Source organism: Dendronephthya gigantea, unplaced genomic scaffold, assembly GCF_004324835.1.
Source record: "Dendronephthya gigantea isolate DGI-Jeju-01 unplaced genomic scaffold, DenGig_1.0 000043F, whole genome shotgun sequence".
Lineage (NCBI taxonomy): Eukaryota > Metazoa > Cnidaria > Anthozoa > Malacalcyonacea > Nephtheidae > Dendronephthya > Dendronephthya gigantea.
Window position 1 is genome coordinate 1,288,140 of NW_021163053.1, and position 17,307 is coordinate 1,305,446.

The 17,307-nt window shown below is 36.2% G+C and overlaps 3 protein-coding genes across 4 annotated transcripts; 2 read left to right on the plus strand and 1 right to left on the minus strand.

The window, feature by feature from the left end:
- The first annotated feature begins 478 nt into the window (after positions 1-478).
- Positions 479-3,893, plus strand: LOC114527196 (double-stranded RNA-specific editase 1-like). Of its 2 annotated transcripts, none has more exons than XM_028548841.1 (2): positions 479-1,794; positions 2,961-3,893. In XM_028548841.1, the coding sequence occupies exons 1-2, from the start codon at positions 549-551 to the stop codon at positions 3,572-3,574; spliced, it is 1,860 nt and encodes a 619-aa protein (XP_028404642.1). In that variant the 5' UTR covers positions 479-548; the 3' UTR covers positions 3,575-3,893. The 2 variants fall into 2 exon arrangements, with proteins under 2 accessions (XP_028404642.1, XP_028404643.1); XM_028548842.1 differs by lacking the exon at positions 2,961-3,893 and adding an exon at positions 2,220-2,537.
- A 952-nt stretch (positions 3,894-4,845) lies between these two features.
- On the plus strand, positions 4,846-15,528 carry LOC114527281 (WD repeat-containing protein 63-like). The gene is given in 26 exon segments (XM_028548939.1): positions 4,846-5,159; positions 5,161-5,182; positions 6,077-6,181; positions 6,748-6,915; positions 7,298-7,456; positions 8,270-8,310; positions 8,624-8,740; positions 9,013-9,124; positions 9,356-9,434; positions 9,933-10,057; positions 10,184-10,273; positions 10,726-10,815; positions 11,346-11,471; positions 11,755-11,828; positions 12,080-12,215; positions 12,290-12,374; positions 12,515-12,636; positions 12,781-12,844; positions 12,953-13,083; positions 13,235-13,307; positions 13,744-13,801; positions 13,962-14,035; positions 14,301-14,392; positions 14,649-14,774; positions 15,173-15,232; positions 15,363-15,528. Coding segments are annotated over 26 exon segments (2,610 nt in total). The 5' UTR covers positions 4,846-4,956; the 3' UTR covers positions 15,441-15,528.
- A 10-nt stretch (positions 15,529-15,538) lies between these two features.
- On the minus strand, positions 15,539-17,236 carry LOC114527288 (cytochrome c oxidase assembly factor 7-like). The gene is made up of 3 exons (XM_028548949.1): positions 17,036-17,236; positions 16,727-16,867; positions 15,539-16,236 (listed from the first exon to the last, which is right to left on the minus strand). Exons 1-3 carry the CDS (start codon positions 17,139-17,141, stop codon positions 15,833-15,835), a joined length of 651 nt encoding a protein of 216 aa, XP_028404750.1. The 5' UTR covers positions 17,142-17,236; the 3' UTR covers positions 15,539-15,832.
- Positions 17,237-17,307: the final 71 nt, after the last annotated feature.

Genomic DNA, 17,307 nt, shown 5'->3' on the forward strand with positions numbered 1-17,307 from the left:
GCGTGACGTCACGATTTTCAACAAGGTTAAAATGGGTTAAAATGCTGACGCCATGAGTTTCCTATCCTGGGGTCGGTTGTATCAAAGCTGGATAACGCTATCCACCGGATAGTGATTTTTCAACCGTTCTAAAGATGCTTGAAGAGCAATAAAATTTCAGCTTTGGAACCAACAATCGTTAAAGAGGATCCTTAATTTAGGAATACTAAGATTTAATCGAAGTTATACCAAACAACGGGCGATTTTGAGGAGATTGAAAAAAACCACCATCCGGTGGATAGTGCTATCCGGCTTTCATACAACTGGCCCCAGTCTTTTAACTATCCATGATGAAAGTAAATGTGAAAGTGCTTCTTTGGCAAATATATGCGTTGACGAATAGATAAGGCAGCACTTCCCTTGCAATAGTAACTTTTTGTATAATTTCTAGGCTGACCCTGAGCATGCGTGATAGACTGAGAATACTTGATCATATCAAAAATGAAAATTTTACTCTCAAACATCTGTTTATTTATTTTGAGAATTTGCTAGCTCTCAGTATTTTAAAAATGGACAGCAATCTACCGAAATCTGCAGAAAAACGTACGATCCACGAGGTTTCAACAGATGATGCTAAAATGGAAACCGATAATGCGCTGGCGACCAACACAGCGAACACAAGCGGGCCGAAAAGAAAGAAAATCAAGAAGCACAAGAACGATATTGATAAAAGCCCTTTGATGTTGTTTAATGAAACTTTTCCAGCGACAGAGTTCATTTTGGAAAGTTCAAGTGGTCCTAGCCATGATCCAGAGTTTGTAATGTCTGTTTCATTAGATGGTGTGAAGTACGAAGGTCGGGCGAGATCTAAGAAAGATGCCAAACAGAAAGTAGCTGAGAGTATACTACGAAGTAAGAGTTTATGGCCGGTTCAACACGGCTTGGAAAACGTAGACCAGGAAAATGTAGATGGAATGATTCTGTCCTCAACTGCTGATCAGGTGAAGAAACCGACCCGGGAAGCAATGATAGTGCAAGCCGTCACTGAAGGAAGAAATGCAGTGTCTGTTGTCAATCAGTATCATCCAGAGGCTAAGTTCACAATTGTTGGTGAGGTTGGCAAATCTCATAGTAAAGTCTTTACCAGCGAGCTGACTTTAAATGATAAAACATACCTTGGAAATGGCAGTAATAAAAAAGCTGCAAATATTTGTGCAGCAGCTAGAGCTCTGTTTCAGCTTTATGGTGTCATTCATTGCACAAACAATGAAGATGTCTCTGCACCTACTGACCTACAGTTCCTTGTACCACAACCGCTTGCAGATAAAATTGGAGAAATGGTTCTTCAAAAGTTGGCACAGCTGTCTGAGTCAAATGATACACCAAACCTGAGGCGTAAAGTTTTAGCTGGAATTGTGAAGACGGTTCAAAAAGGTGAAGAAGTTGTTGAGATGGATGTGATTAGTCTTGGTACCGGAACCAAGTGCATTTCTGGTGGGAACATTAGCAATTCAGGCCTTGCACTGAATGATTGTCATGGAGAGGTGATTGCTAGACGTGGATTCTGCCACTATCTTTATGAGCAGCTAGATTTGGCTCTAAAAGGAAAGGTAAAGGTGTCTTGCTTTACAAAGAAAAAGAGTGGTCTGTATGCTCTCAAAGATGGTGTTGCATTCCATCTTTACATCAGCACTTCACCATGTGGAGATGGCAGAATATTTTCACCCAAAGAGAAAATAGTTGATGAGCCAGATGATCGACACCCTCAGCGGAAGACAAGGGGGTTACTCAGAACCAAAATTGAAAATGGGGAGGGTAAGTTTGTCAGATAAAATTTCATAGAAGCGAAAAGTCTAAACTCTTGGTCATATTCTTTAGTGGCCATTTCAACAGCTCTTGCAGTTTTCAACAACAAATTATAGGTGAAATTGTTGACAGCAATTTTGTACAGAAAACAAATTTTTGTGATAACATGCAGTGTTTGGTTACTTAGATCTATTTAATTATTTGTTTCAGAACTCAAAATAGATTGAAAAGTTAGTTAGAGACGATATTCTTATACTAAATAGTCTCTTTATTTTAGCTTTACACAAATTTTGGATTAAAAAAGATAGCATATTTGAAAAAGATACAGACTGTAACCCACCTTTAAGAGGATTGCAAAAATAGGAAGGGCTGTCTCATTATTAATGTTCTTGTTTACTGTTCCTGAATTGTTCTGTTTTTATGGTAATTTTTAGTCAAAGCAAATTACGTATGTGGTCATTTCTGGTTGCAATGATTTTACCATTTGCATTCAAGCATTAGATTGCACTATTAATTAAAAAGCTGTTTTCAAGTTTTGCAGCAAAGTTATCTTTGGATAATTTAACATTCAAATGTCAAATATAAAAAGGCTGTGTCATGACTATGAAACATCCATCTTTCCAATCATAACTTTGTTGCAAAAACTGAAAACAACCTCTATTTGTAGGGCAGTGTAATGCTTGAATGCAAATAGTACAGTGGTACAAAAAAGTATTATTGGAAAGCTAAGGACCTATCTAGATACATCCCAAGTAAGTCATCAGCTTGGCCTAATAATTTGTAGGTGTAATTATAATGTGGATTCCACAAGTGTTACTGTGCTGTTACTGAAGTCTATAAAAATTAGGTTGTGAGTATTAAATGATAACTGATTCGGTTGGGTGAAAGCTACTGTATCTTTGTAGGAATGATTATCAATAACATGATTTTTATTAAAGAATTAGAGGTCTTGAGATTTCAACCCATATTCTATTTGATTCAGCAACATTAAAATAATTTGTTTCAGAACTCAAAACAGATTGAAAAGTTTTTTGGAGGCCATATTCTAATACTGAATAGTCTCTTTATTTTAACTTTATAAAAATTTTGGTTTGGCATTTGAAAAAGATAACAAAATTGATCAAAATTTCCCCTTGTCCTTAGTTCTCAATGTAATTGAGTTTATTTTGTATCAGGTACAGTGCCGGTTCGTGTTGGAGGCGTATTGCAGACATGGGACGGAGTACTTATGGGTGAACGACTTCTCACTATGTCTTGCAGTGACAAAATTGCCAAGTGGAATGTTGTAGGCCTCCAAGGCGCTTTGCTTAGCCATTTCATTGAGCCCATCTACCTCACATCAGTTGTTCTCGGTAGTTTATACAACTTCCACCATCTTACTCGTGCATTGTACAAGCGTTTGGGTGTTCTTACCGGTCTTCCTGGCTCATACCGCCATAATTACCACCTAGTCAATGGTATTTCTCTGCCCGAAGCTCGTGCAACGGAAAAGAGCCCCAATTCTAGTTTAAACTGGTCTTGGGGGAATGATGGGTTGGAGTGCGTTAGTGCAAGTACTGGCAAGTTGGAAAACGGGGAAGCTTCGCGACTTTGCAAAAGTTTGTTCTTTCAACACTTTCTGGCCATTTGGAAGAAGATGAAACGTAATGTTGCAACACCAACCAATTACCATGAAGCCAAACAAAGTGCTGAAGACTACAAGCGTGCTTTACTCGTTTTCAAAAAGGAATTTGAAACAAAGGAGTTAGGAAAGTGGGTTGAGAAACCGGTTGAGCAAGACGACTTTTAAACATTATTTCGTAAAATTAAAACTAATTAGTCAAAGCGACTCTAGGTTTCGGTACGTATTTTTCGCAGATCTCCGTTGACACAAATTTCCATGATGGCTACGTTACGTCGGTCACGATATTAAGGAAAATGGATATATTTCAATGCAACTTCAACGACATGAAAACAGTGAACTTTAACTTTAATATTCCAATTGCTAATACAAGTAATAGTCAGAAAAGCTCTATATTTCCATAGCCCCAGGCCCCACTAACGCCTGTAATAATATTCTTGTATGTTTGCATGGTCACAGTCGATAAGTAATTTAGCTTGTAGGTACACCGCGTAAGTATTTAATACTGCAAAGCTTTTTTTTTGTAATTGCACTGATGAAGGCCCGGGTTAACGGACCGAAAGCTTTGCAGTATTAAATACTTACGTGGTGTACCTACAAGCTAAATTACTTTAATACTAACGCCTGTGTTCAAAAAGCTCACTCACACCATAGCTCACACTTGCACTCATTGAGTGTGTCATAGAAATTTTTTATTATTACTGATGAAAAAGTTCTTTCTTATTCAATAGAAACACCTTAGGTGAAACACTGAAAACCAAGCTCTTATTAGATTGAAACTAACGCCATTGAAACGTTATAAGAAGATTGAGATCTCCCACTTAATGAGTTTGAGTGCGAGTGAGCTTCTAGAATAAGGGCGTATAACTCTTACCACAGCGTCTTGTTTTATTAGTACTTTGCATATGTATCTTATGGTTCTAAACGACAACGTGTCGACGCAGATTTTTTTATTCGGATACGTGTGGACGGGGCCTAATATTCATGACATAGTTTTAGACTTTAGTGCACTGCGTGTATATTTAGACATAAAATTTTCATAATTGCATTTACATATCTTGTGAGTTTTTTTGCACTTACTGTATTTGCGATCTTTATTTTGTTTTGTGACTATTGAGTAGTTATGCCCGATCAGATTAATGTAGTGTGGAAATGATCTCTCCCAGAATTTTTATTCACGTTGAATGTGACGTAACCAATCATCATTGTACCAACAGCAAAATATACCCTTTTATAATATACAACGATTTCAACCAACGATTTCACCCGCGAATAGGTTAAATATAGTATTAAATGTAATGTCAATTATAGCAAAGTTATGACTAAAATAATATACACTGCCGCTGTGGCTGTACTTAGTGCCTGCTGTCGTTGTCCAGTTGATTTTTTAGGTCATCATACTCCTTGTTAACGTTTCCTTGGCAACAAGGTCGCGAAGAAAGAAATATGGCGGGCAGTTAACTTCTTTGGCTTTTTACCGTTTGAATGCTTATAAGCCTTTTGTCCTGTACATGGAATTTAAATAATCTATTTGTAGCCAGGTAAGCAGAATGTCGATGAAAACAACAAATCAGGGTGGAGATGGCAGCTTGGCTGCTCCACAAGATATATTACCACTGTTCTTTACCAGCAAAACGCAACAAATATTTGGATGCATAGCTGATGAAGACGTGAATGCAGAAAATCCGTACAAACTTATTCAGAAAGAAACTATTTTACAAGATTTTAAGGACAGAGCAGCAGTCTCGGATTTCACCGGCTAAAAAAATTGTTTTGGTGAGTGCAGTAAACGAATCTAACGAATGAACATTGCATATTTTATATTATTGATATCGGCGTTGTTGGGCAAAATTGCTTCAAGTATATATGAGCTGTGGAGTGGAGGCTGTTGAATTAATATATATAATAATTAATTTAATGTTTCATTACAATTTTTTAAAGAATAAGTTGCTACTTCAAGTTTCAGCAACAAGCAATCATCAGGCAACTAAGATACAGTTAAGATGTCACAATTACTACCGCGCTATATTGCTAATGTGTTCGTTTAAACTTCCAGCAGGAACTTGCGCACATGCACACATTCCTTGAAAAGTTCACTTTTTTGTTTAAGATCGACTAAGAATTACAATATAATAATATATAATAAATATAATAATATAATATATATATAATATATATAGATAAATCTATATGGCCTTGTCCCTTAGTTTCTTGGGTTTAATTCTAGCTCTCAATCTCTCTTGTTACTGTTGACATGGGAAAATTAAATTGCTCAGACAATGTAATAGCTAGTAATTTACTTCAATCCTGTTACTGAGGACCTTAACTGGGCCAGGCTGCCAGCTACCCCATTTTGCAGTGTGCACTTTTTTAGAGTAAAAGTGTCCTAGCTAATTAATGATATTCTTTTTTGAGATGAATACACCCCTGTTTTTTGCTGGAATAAACTTCAAGGAGAAGAGAAGGAGAGGGCAGGGGGTAGCAATGACAAATGCAATTAAGAAAGACTTGAAAAGAATGGACAATAGATCATATCAACATAGAACCCTCTTGCTTGTCATTCTTGCAGTAAATTTCCTTTAATTGTGTCAGCCCTGTTTTGAGAATATTACATAGTTATTAGCTTTTTCAATTATGTGTTAAACTGTTAATCTTTGTTTGTTTTTATAGGATTATTCTGGTGAGGAATTGTTAGTTGTGTATGATGCGGATTTCAAATATGGGCAAAATTTTTATCTTTGCACCACAGAAGAATGTAAAGAAAGCATTTTACATGTGAGCAACCGATTAAAATATATTAAAATATTAAATTATAATATATATTAAAATATATGGCTTAAATTTAATCCTGACGTGTATAGTTTCTCATGAAATGAAGGCCACCGTCACACGGGACTGGACGGATTTGGAATGATTTGGGACCGTTCCCAAATTCGTTAAGTTTTCATAGAACTGGCCAAAATTAATTTTTTTAAAAATATATTATTTAATTTTTTTTACGGTTACAAATTCGTCCAGTCCGTGTGAACGTGCGATTAATTTTATCAAGAAAGGAACAGCAATGCTAACCATAATTATCATATCATATCATTGACATTAACTTTATTCAATGACGTTGAAAGTAAAATCCGGTTGCTACACAGACTATTATATCATTTGCTTGACAATTAACATAGCGCGTGAAATTTATGCTGTAAAATTTAATTTGTGACGCAAAAAATCGTTTAAGGTTGACAATTAGTGATGTAATAATAAAATTTGAAATTACGTCAAAAATGAAATTAGGGCAAGAAAATGATCGTATCTTGTCTTTTCGCACATTGAAAATATTCTTACTTTAGCCTGAGTCGGCAGACGTTGGTGAACAGGCAGATACAGAGCAAACAGAAGGTACAACAACAGAAGAAGAAATTGTTGTATGGAAAGGACCTGTTTCACCCAGACCTTGGGAATCATTAGGGAGCGAGGTAGATGTCGACGATGAAAAAACTGTTGAGAACCGAGCCAAGGTAATTTTTGTATATCATATACAAACTATGTGTGCAATTTTCCTTGCAACTTGCAATGCAATTATGAATTTGAGGGGTGTTAATTTGTAAAAAGTGTTCAAAATGCTAAGAAAACGTTAGCAGATCATAAGAAATGTTCGTATTTGACAACTTAAGATGCCTCAGGAGTAGAATTGCATTGCAAGTTGCAAGGAAAGTTGCATAGCGTAACGGCGCCTTTATATAGTTACATTCAGAGTTGGTACATTAAAAACTGAATAATTAGACTAAAATAAAATCATCATATTGTTATTGGACCGAGTAATTTTTTATGGTGAGAAGACTACTGCAAGTTGACTGTCGCCATAAAACCATAGTTATCTTGATTACTGTATTGCCGTAGATAAAGATCTGTATTTCACGAAAACGATGTGAATTCGGTGCTCCTGTAAAATTTGCTGATCAAAGCGAGAAAACAGTGAAAGATTCCACAGTAGAATGCCTTCCGTTCGAAGATGAAACTTATAGTTTGAAGAAATTAGAGCTTCATATTGGTATTCAGGTACAAACAACTGTATTATATCTACCGCATGAAAGATTCTTAGTCTTAGAGTCCAGCGAAGTCGACTAAAAGAATTTCGTAAGACAACATGTTAAGCTGGGCAAATTGTTAATGACTTTAGTTTTCTTCGATGTTAGGACTGTTTTCCACTTTCGCCTTTTTTATACGCAATGGCACGCACGTACACGCACGTAAAAGTCTAAATGCTTGTATAAGTTATCTTAAAAAAAACGAAGTGAATGAATCGAAAGAACTTAGTTTTCCGCGTAGTTTAGTATGCATTTGCTGACCTAGATGTTAAATAATAAAAACTAGGCTTTTACGTGCGTGTACGTGCGTGTACGTGCGTGTACGTACGTGCTAAAACGCGACAATTACGCGTTTTTCATACGCACGTACACGCACGTAAACGTCTAAATCCTTATAGATGTTATCTTTGGAAAAACTAAGTAAATAAATCGAAAGAACTTAGTTTTCCGCATGTTTTAGTATTCACTTGTAGACCTAGATGTTGAATAATAAAAATTTAGAACCATTTAGAAATTACCGTGCGTGTAAGTGCGTATAAAAAACGCGTAACTGGAAAGCAGCCCTTACTCTTTAGTTACACGTATGTGAAACAATCTTTCCATGAGTAGATTTTCAATTTCCACTGCTTCACTTTAGAAAGTAGTCACAATATGACAAATGCACTTCTTGAAAAGTTAGGATGCAAGCCTTTTGTAACAATTAAATTTGTTGGTATTTTTGTGAAGAATTACATCACTGCATGATGCATGCATGCATATGATTGCCCGCTGGTTTTTCATGCAGGTAGTCCAAGCCAGAGAGGAGAGAGGATCACAGACGGAATGGTAGGTTGCTGCAGCCTGCAAGCCTAATATAATACCATATATTCATATCGGGGTCAAACGCGGTCACATGCATGAATTAATCCTAGGTTATAAATTGTCCGAATCAATCGATGTTTTATTTTTAAAAAGTACTTTTAAATAAATTACGCATGCAAGACACATAAAAAGAATAGTCTGATGTGATGTGTTAGGATCAGTCGGCCCAGGGTTATCGTTGAACGAGCGTTGAACGACCTCCTAGATGACATTTGATTGATATTGAGATATGATTTGAGTATATTTGAGTTGAGATTTTTGTTATATTTTGGTGTAGGAAGAAGCCCAGGAATGCTTGCGTGCAATACGAACCCAGATTTTTACCAGAAGAAAAGAAAGTTGAGGCGGAAGAAGCTCCTAGTTTGCTGGAATTTTTACAAAAAGTTACTCCAAGGTTGGTGTTGAGGTCAAACGAACACGTGATATATGACAAGCAATCTGGTTTAAGAACAGATCTCCCGGGGCCGTAACAAAAAGACTAGTCTAAATGCAAGAAATGTCTGCCTCATTATTAGGCTATCATTTTTTTCGTTAGGATATCAAAGCAAATTTTAAAATGATATCGACAAATATACATATATGTACAGTAATATACGTATTCCTTTAGATATCATTCATGAGCTCAGTATTTCTGGACGATTATAGATTCATCTTTCTTCCATTTAGATTTGAGCTGGCTTTACAGCAGAATGAAATCATGGATGTATTTTACGACGATTATCTGTCTTTGGCGGATGAAGATAGCACGTTCGGTTCGAAATCTGACAACTACCTCAAGGTCAGTAATACGTTACTTCAATGGTTAAGTAACAAAACGACAAGCCCCTAGCATGCAAGCATATGCGACACAAGAAAACCTGTCGAGATTATGCTCTCTGGAAAACTGGATTGAAACTAGACTCATCGTCATCTTGGTACTCCAAACATACCATTCTCGACGGCTTCGACTTGCTTTAATGAATGATGAACCGTCTAGCTTTATTATAGCTACGTCTTGTGTACTTTGCAGGAGTATCAGTCATTTACTGATTTGTTGTACAGTAAAGAGAAAGTGGTAACAAATACTGAATGGCATCCGACTGCTAAAGGTACAAATACTACTTTTAGAACAACCTGATTATTCGCCCGGTGCGTTTGTTTAATTTTTCTTTCTAACCTAAAGGTAATTGGTACGCAGAGGACTTCTGATCTCTGACTTAAAGATTAGAGTCCTTGATTGATACTTTTTCAGACTTTTCATTGATACGTTAAATTTGTAATACGGAATTCCCATTCTTCACATCAGTTATTCAGTCGCGGATTAAATCCTCACCCATAATTCAGCATCTTCTCCATCCCCTAGCAGGAGCTGATACAGAAAATGTTTATCCGTTTTTCCTCCCGTTATGATATAGAGCTAGTGTATCAGACATGCATAAGAATAGAGTATAACGGACTTGCTTTTCGGGAGAAGACGCGCTGCACGGGTCCCGTGCTATTGTGCCAACCTCACACTATAGGGGGAGCGTGACAAAGGAATGCCCGCGGTATAATTTGATATTGATGGTGAATACAAATGACAATAATTTATTTCTTTACCGTCTTAGGTATTATCGCAGTGTCCTGTGCTGAGCAGATGTCGTTTGATGAAAGAGTGGACAATGCTTCAAGAATTATCATGACACCGTCACTGATATTAATATGGAGTTTCTCTGATCCAATACATCCACAGGTGACCCCTTTACTGTCTTCTTAACCGTACACATGTTATTTCATGGCGGCTCCCATAGATATTATTTTATATATTCAAACTATATTCATAGACCTAAACACAATAGCCGTTGTTTTTTCTTTAAAGCTCTTGTTGGAAGCTCCTGATGATATCTTCAGTTTTAAATTCAACCCATCTGAGCCAACCATAATCGCTGGAGGATGTGTTAATGGACAGGTTGGATTTACATTTCATCACTTGTTGTTATATTTTTGTGTTTCATTGGAGGTTTAACGTCTTTAAAAACTAAAATTCATGAAGTTTTGAGATATATCTTTCTGGGACTAGTTACACAAGGACCGGTCAGATGGCGCTTTCCATCGCGTAGTTGTTTTTTAAGTCGATCAATTGTAAATCGGTACCATTTAAATTGAACTTTGATGTTCTTTAATAAATTCTACGACTGGCTCCTGCCCTCCCACTCTGTATTTTTTGTGATGAAAATATTTGCAGTGGAAATGCAGCAATTCAGGGCACTGAAAATTTAGGAAAGGAATACTTGTCGGTCAGTAACCACCGCTTCAGCCACGACTAATATCTAATACTTTTGAACAATGAACTCTGTAACCATGCATAGAGAATAGTTAAAATGAGATGTTAGGGTGAATTACGTTATATGTCATAAACAGGTCGTCTTATGGGACATCAGCAGTTGGAATGATCGCCTTCTCAGTCACCGGCAAGCTGCTAAAGCAAAGAAGAATACGATGACCTCGTTGGTAAGTTGTGTTAGTATTATGCTACTGCATGCATGCGTAGAAACAAGAACCTTGAGTCTTATACTAGCTCACATTGACCATAGACATACAGACACATGTTGATCACAGTATGTAGCTAGCTATGTGCGAAACGAAGCCATCTATTGTCTGGACTTAGTTCAGTGATTTTTTGATCAACATGTTTTGCCGCTTTATCCAAAAACATGTTTGACCAGGATCGCTATAGTGTATTCCGATCGGGATCAACACCATTCAACTCGGAAATTTCCGAAAAGTAGGAACGCGGTTTCAAATCAACCGAGAAACGCGTTCCAAATATTTCATGGAACGCAAAGAACGCATTTTGGAATGCGTTCGGAACTCAGTGTTAAGTTACTTCTGAGCAGTACTGCAGTTGTTTTATAAGGACAAAATCTATTTAGAAAAGGCTAACCCTAACAGATGACAAAATCTAATTGAAAAGAGGTACATAACTCTTTACCTGTCACGTCATACAGTACATGTTACGAAGTCTTGTGATGTGTTTTCAGCCTGGTTTTGAAGATGATTCGAACACAGATCATACTCCGATTGTTCGTTACTGTGCAGTCTCCGCTATTGAACACAGTCATAAAAGTGCTGTTTCCGATTTACAGTGGATTCCAGATCACATGGAGGTAAATTGTGCGTCGCCCAGCAATCAGGAATAAATAATAGTTTTTTCAATTTTAAGCTATTTGGGTATTATTAAAAAGGTTAAAATTTTGGCATATAGTGATCAATCAGGAATTATAGAAAAGGTTACAATTAGCTATTTAGCCTCATCCCGGACAATTATGTTGATCTAAAGAGCGTTTGTTCGGTTTCATTGATTTGTTATTAAAATGTTAATAAACAAATATTCGTTTACTGTATTTTTATCATGTGTGAGACTCATTTAAAACACCGAACTTTATTTAGATTGGGAGGATGGGTGTTGTTGTTGAAAATAAATCAAGCTATTGTCATCAGTTAATAACATGTGCCGCGGACGGGTGAGCTATTTATTTCCTCAATTTCTATATTTTGCCAGGACAGAAATGTACGAGCGTTGCCTCAATCTTTATGGGGGGGGGGAGGTGGGTCAAATCATGAAACTATAGCTATAATTAATATTCATTAACAAACAGTGAGCTTTTAAACCAACCAAAGCCCACCACACTAAAGTTTAACCTGCCAGTGAACATTGTTGAAAGAAGAAGTGTATTCGTTTGTTATATTTTGGAGCATCGATTTTGTTTTACAGAAGTATATTGTACTGGGATACCAGACCGACAAAATCAGCTCATCAAAGCCAGATGACATCGGTAAATAAACCTACCACCCAACCTGTATCCAATCCACTGAAACAACTTGATCTCACATGGAAACCTATCCTAAAGGTAATGATAATTTACGTTTGTCACATCAATCTCTCGTGGATTAAATCCAAAACATCTTTTATCTGTTTGATTAGGTATCTGTGAGTCATATTACTGGCTCTGGGGAATTTGGACCAACAAAATTTAGTCTTGCGGAGAGACATGGGGACAGATCATCAAGTACGTTGACTTTAGTGACGTACTATAGATTGTAGATAATTTTAGGCTTATTTCCAAACGCACGAGCTTCATTTAGCCCTGTAGATACGTACAAGCATTGCAGTTTATTTCATAGTATTTCTAAAACCCTTCATGTGTAGTTAACCAACCAGACAACGATAAGGACGCTGGACATTTGAGCAGAACAATTTCTATGACAAGTAAAAAAGATCAAGGAAAAATATTGGAGAACATTGCAACCATGTTGTTTGTCGGTACAGAGGTAAACCTGGATCTTTATTAAAGCAGTCTTTCACTTTGACTTTGACTTTGGCCCATTTCGTTTTAAAACAGATGATTTTCACATGAATGAATGCACGGTGATATTTATTGCACTTACCATGTCTTCGTTTATTGTTTGTTTAAGAGTGGTGATGTTGTTTACATGGATTGGAAGTTGTCTAAAGACTCGGATAGTGGGAAATTTTCAGGTATTTATCACTGGTGTTTCCGCGTACTTCTTATATTTACCTACATACCTCTTCTGCATAAACAATATTTTATCAACAAAACTCAAGTACTTTTTTTTCAAATTATAGCTAGTAAACCTGAATTGGTCCTGGCTGCTCACGAAGGACTTGTCTGCGTTCTACAACGCTCACCTTTCTTTAAAGACATTCTGTTATCGATTGGTGGATGGACGTTTGCGATTTGGAAAGAAGGCGTCACGGTATGTTCACCTAAACCTAAACTCTGCACCTTTTGACAGAGCAAATTGTTGGTCGGGATCTCATCTCTACTAACCGGATTACCGGAAATAACTTCTTATAGTGAGATATGTAAGAAAACGTAGTGGAATGTATTAACTTATCTTTTAATAGACAGGGCCTATTTTGGAGTCGGCATCATTCCAAGTGAGATTAACCGCGGGAACCTGGAGTCCAACTAGACCAGGTTGGTGGCACTGCGTGCTATATATAGAAAAAAATCACCATTTGTAGAAACCATTTAAACTGGACTAAAAATGTAGTACAGCTTTCAATAATTATTTTTCTTCTTCCGCGGGATCATCAGACCTGGAATTTTGTTAGAAATGGTGTGAATTGCGGTGAACAACGACCCGACATTTCGCAAATTTATTTGATTGTTATAAAAAAGAATGTGATTATTTTGTACAAAGATGCGAAAAAATGATCTGAGTTTAAATTAACTCTTATTTCCTTATGCATGCTGGTTAGATTCATAATTCTGTCCAAATGAATTAACGGTTGTTCTCCTTATGAAAAGATATTTTGCATTGGAATAACACCAAAAAAACATTACCAACCTTGTTGCACATGTACTGTAGCTGCTGATATGTTAATTATTAAATCCATTAATTGTTTTCCAGGAGTATTTTTTGTAACGAGAGCTGATGGAAATGTTGACGTTTGGGATTTACTTGATAAGTAAGATTCTAAATTTCAATCAGTAATTTGTGCCATCACAAAATTCGTTGCACTGACAAATTGCAAGTATCGTTGCAGATTACATTTTACTAATGAAAGTCGTGGTTCTCTGTCGCCCTATGTTGACTAAAAACTACCAGCATGTTACTTTTTTTCACAGATCACATGAACCATCACTAACACAAAATGTGACGTCAGCTGCCATAACTAGTATAAATCCATATCAAGTCTCAAGTTAGTACCATCCAGCCAATGAAACATTTTTCCTTGAACGAAACTATAGCGACAATTTGGGAGATGCATATTCAAATATCAGTTCTGCCTGACGGATTTCTTCTGAAGACGCGTATACGTACAAAAAAATAAAAAAGTCTGTCAGCAGAACGAACCTAATTTTTTTTTCACATTTATCAAGAAGCAGAAATACTGTATCTTGGGTTTTGCAGGGAAAAAGGTTCCGCTGGTCCCAAAGTATTCATATTTCATATTTTCTCCATAGGTAAGCAACAGTTGCTGTCGATTGGTGATAATGTGGGAACTCTTCACATCATGGAGGTGCCCTGGAATTTACGACGACCTTCTGTCAATGAGGTGCATATAACAATCATTCTAATTCTGCATGGGCATCACTTGTGTTCCAAATCCCAAACTAGTCTATTTAGAAGGTTGTATTGTAATTTAGATGCTTAATTGGGTAAATGTTGGCCCATTCCATGGTTCTTAAATCCCCATTTCAGTTTCTTGATCCCCAAAAAGTATACCTAAGACATGCGGAAAAGTATTATTATCCTTGATTCATATTTGGAGTTTTTTAAAAATTGTACATGATAAATTATTTTATTCACAGAAAAATATAATCGAGAACTTTTTCGAACGTGAAGTATCAAGATTAAAATTTGTTGAAGAGCGAAGAAAGATCAGAGCAATGGAGACTGTGAAAAAAGATGTTGAGAAACCTAAAGAAAAAGTACAGGTAGGCAATCACTATTTTGTTTCATCTGTACTTGGACAAGACTTAATAGTGCAAGAGCATGGAAATCGTGTTATTACTCTCTAATCCAGAACGTACAGTAAACCTACACCTCTTGATCAAGCTTGTCCAGTCTTATCCAGTAAACCACTGTATAGACCATAACAATAAGACCTTTTTATTTCTTCAATCTTATAATACTAATATATATATTTCAAACCTATATTGCTCACATTTAACCAAGTATTATGCCAGAGAGCTAGGGGGAACCTGCATGGTCTCCTCCATGACTTTTACCAGGAGGACACCTCAGCTAACCTGTAATAGTTAAACTGTTTACATCCTTCCAGTGCCCCTGTTTGCATTTTTGCTGATAGATATACTAAAACATTTGTCTTTAGGTGGATGGGAAAAAACTTATAGAAGAACAGGAAGCTGAATGGGAGGCCAAAGCACGTCAGGTATATATTGTTTTATGCTGCACGTGCTGTGTTAGGTTCATATGATGCTGTTATTGTTTCACATTGTGCTTTTATAGTTCAATAAAATTGAGGCATATATTATAACAAAATATTTATTTTTCCACCTTAGGAATATCAAAACTACTTGGAAATGGAGAAACATTTCCTGCAGGAACTTGGTCTCAGAGAATCAGATGATCAAAATTAAATTTTAAAAAAAAAATCATGATGGTTCTTAGAGCATTAACAACAGGGTGTGGTGCAAAGCATACTTTATTGTAAATAGTTTGAGGCATTTGTATATTATTAATTTATTATTATGTTGGTTTTAGCAGTGTCTCAAAGTACTGTATACACTGTTATTAATTATAGGTAAAAGAAGAAAAGTCCATGTGTATTTGTATTTATTAAATCATTAGCAGTGGAACAGAAAGTCATCATTAGCTTTCTTGAGATGAGGCTCAATGTGAGAAAATTCTTTTGCCCTATTTATTTAGGACTGCACGCAAGCTAACAACATTACAGTGAAGGTTGGTTTAGAAAACTGATCCATTTGATACTTGCCTGAACAGGCAATACATGGCTGTCTACCCTACCATTTCACCCCTTTCCATTACATTCCTTTGCAAGATTTTTAAACAATTTTGCCTTCTCCAAATCAACTTCCACTCCATCTCCTTGTGAATATATCTGGCTTGCATTTATACAACCCCATGAATGTCCCAACTTGCAACTTTTTACAGAATATTCCAATGCTTTAACCATGTCCTTCTCTATACCATGATTTCCAGTTAAATATACCACACTTAGGTTAAAACATCCATTACGAAAGTTACCATCGCATGCTTTATTGAAGGAGTGCAAAGCTTTTTCCATATCCCTTGGTACATGAAAGTGTTTCTCTCCTTTTTGATAAAGCAGTCCAGCATTATTACAGGCACCCCAAACATTTCTTTCACATGCTTTGTTAAACAACATTAGAGCATCAAGTGGCTTTCTATCATCTGTTAACAAATAATTAATATATAAACGAGAGAAATTTTCAGCCAAAAACGATTAGTAAAAGGTTCCACTCTTAAAATATTCTTGTACTTTTTAAGGCTGGTTATAGAGGATGCATGGAGTTTTAGTCAAGGTCAGTGGGAGATAACTAAGGGTCCCAAGACAAACGTGTAAAGACAACCCTGGCCATTGCATTCAGGAAAGGCATTCCCAGCTAATTTTCAGGTCCTGCAAACTATTTTGGGGCCTACAACCTCTTACTGGCGTTGGTAGTAAATTCTAGATTTCAAGAACCATTCTGAGAGATATCTCTAAGTATGGTTATTGAATGAACTAATGCTTGTACTCCAACCTTTGCATTTATTGAATTGCCCTGAAACAAAACATTTATTAAATTGGGACATATATAAAAATATGTACCATGAGTCCAAATAATCTGGTAACTTCATATACCTAACTTTAATTGCTAAATATTAGATTAATATTAACAACCTTTATTAGTTAGGTGTATAATCCCTAGAGAGAAGCAACTTTGTGGAAAATCTAGCTCTTCGCAATTTTTCTTGAAAATATCTCTTGCTTTTGAATTGTTTCGTTCTACAGCTTGGTAGAATTCACCCAGTTGGTGGCAAGCTATAGAAGTATATATACAGCACATAAAAAATATTAATATTTGATCAATGTCAAGAAGTAGCCTATTTCATTAAAATAAATGGACAAAATTATTTATTTTATATTATATATCATTTATGTTTGAAGAAATTATTTAAAGTAATGTATATATAATTTTTTTTTACAAACATTCTTTTTTTCTAGCCCCAAGACAGTCATGTTCCAATATTGTTCTCAGTTGGTCCACGTATTCTTCTGGAGTCTGCTTTGGATTTCTCAAGTCAAATCCGGACATTTCATTAAATTTCAGAGAAAATGAGAAAATCTTTCTTTTATAACTTGGAGGTATTAAATCCTAGAAAGTTACTGCAAGGAATTTTGCAATGTAAAAAAAAAACACTTCCTGCTTTTTCCCGCTTGTTTTTCCAAGTGGAAACAATCCCCGGTGTAAAGGACTAAGT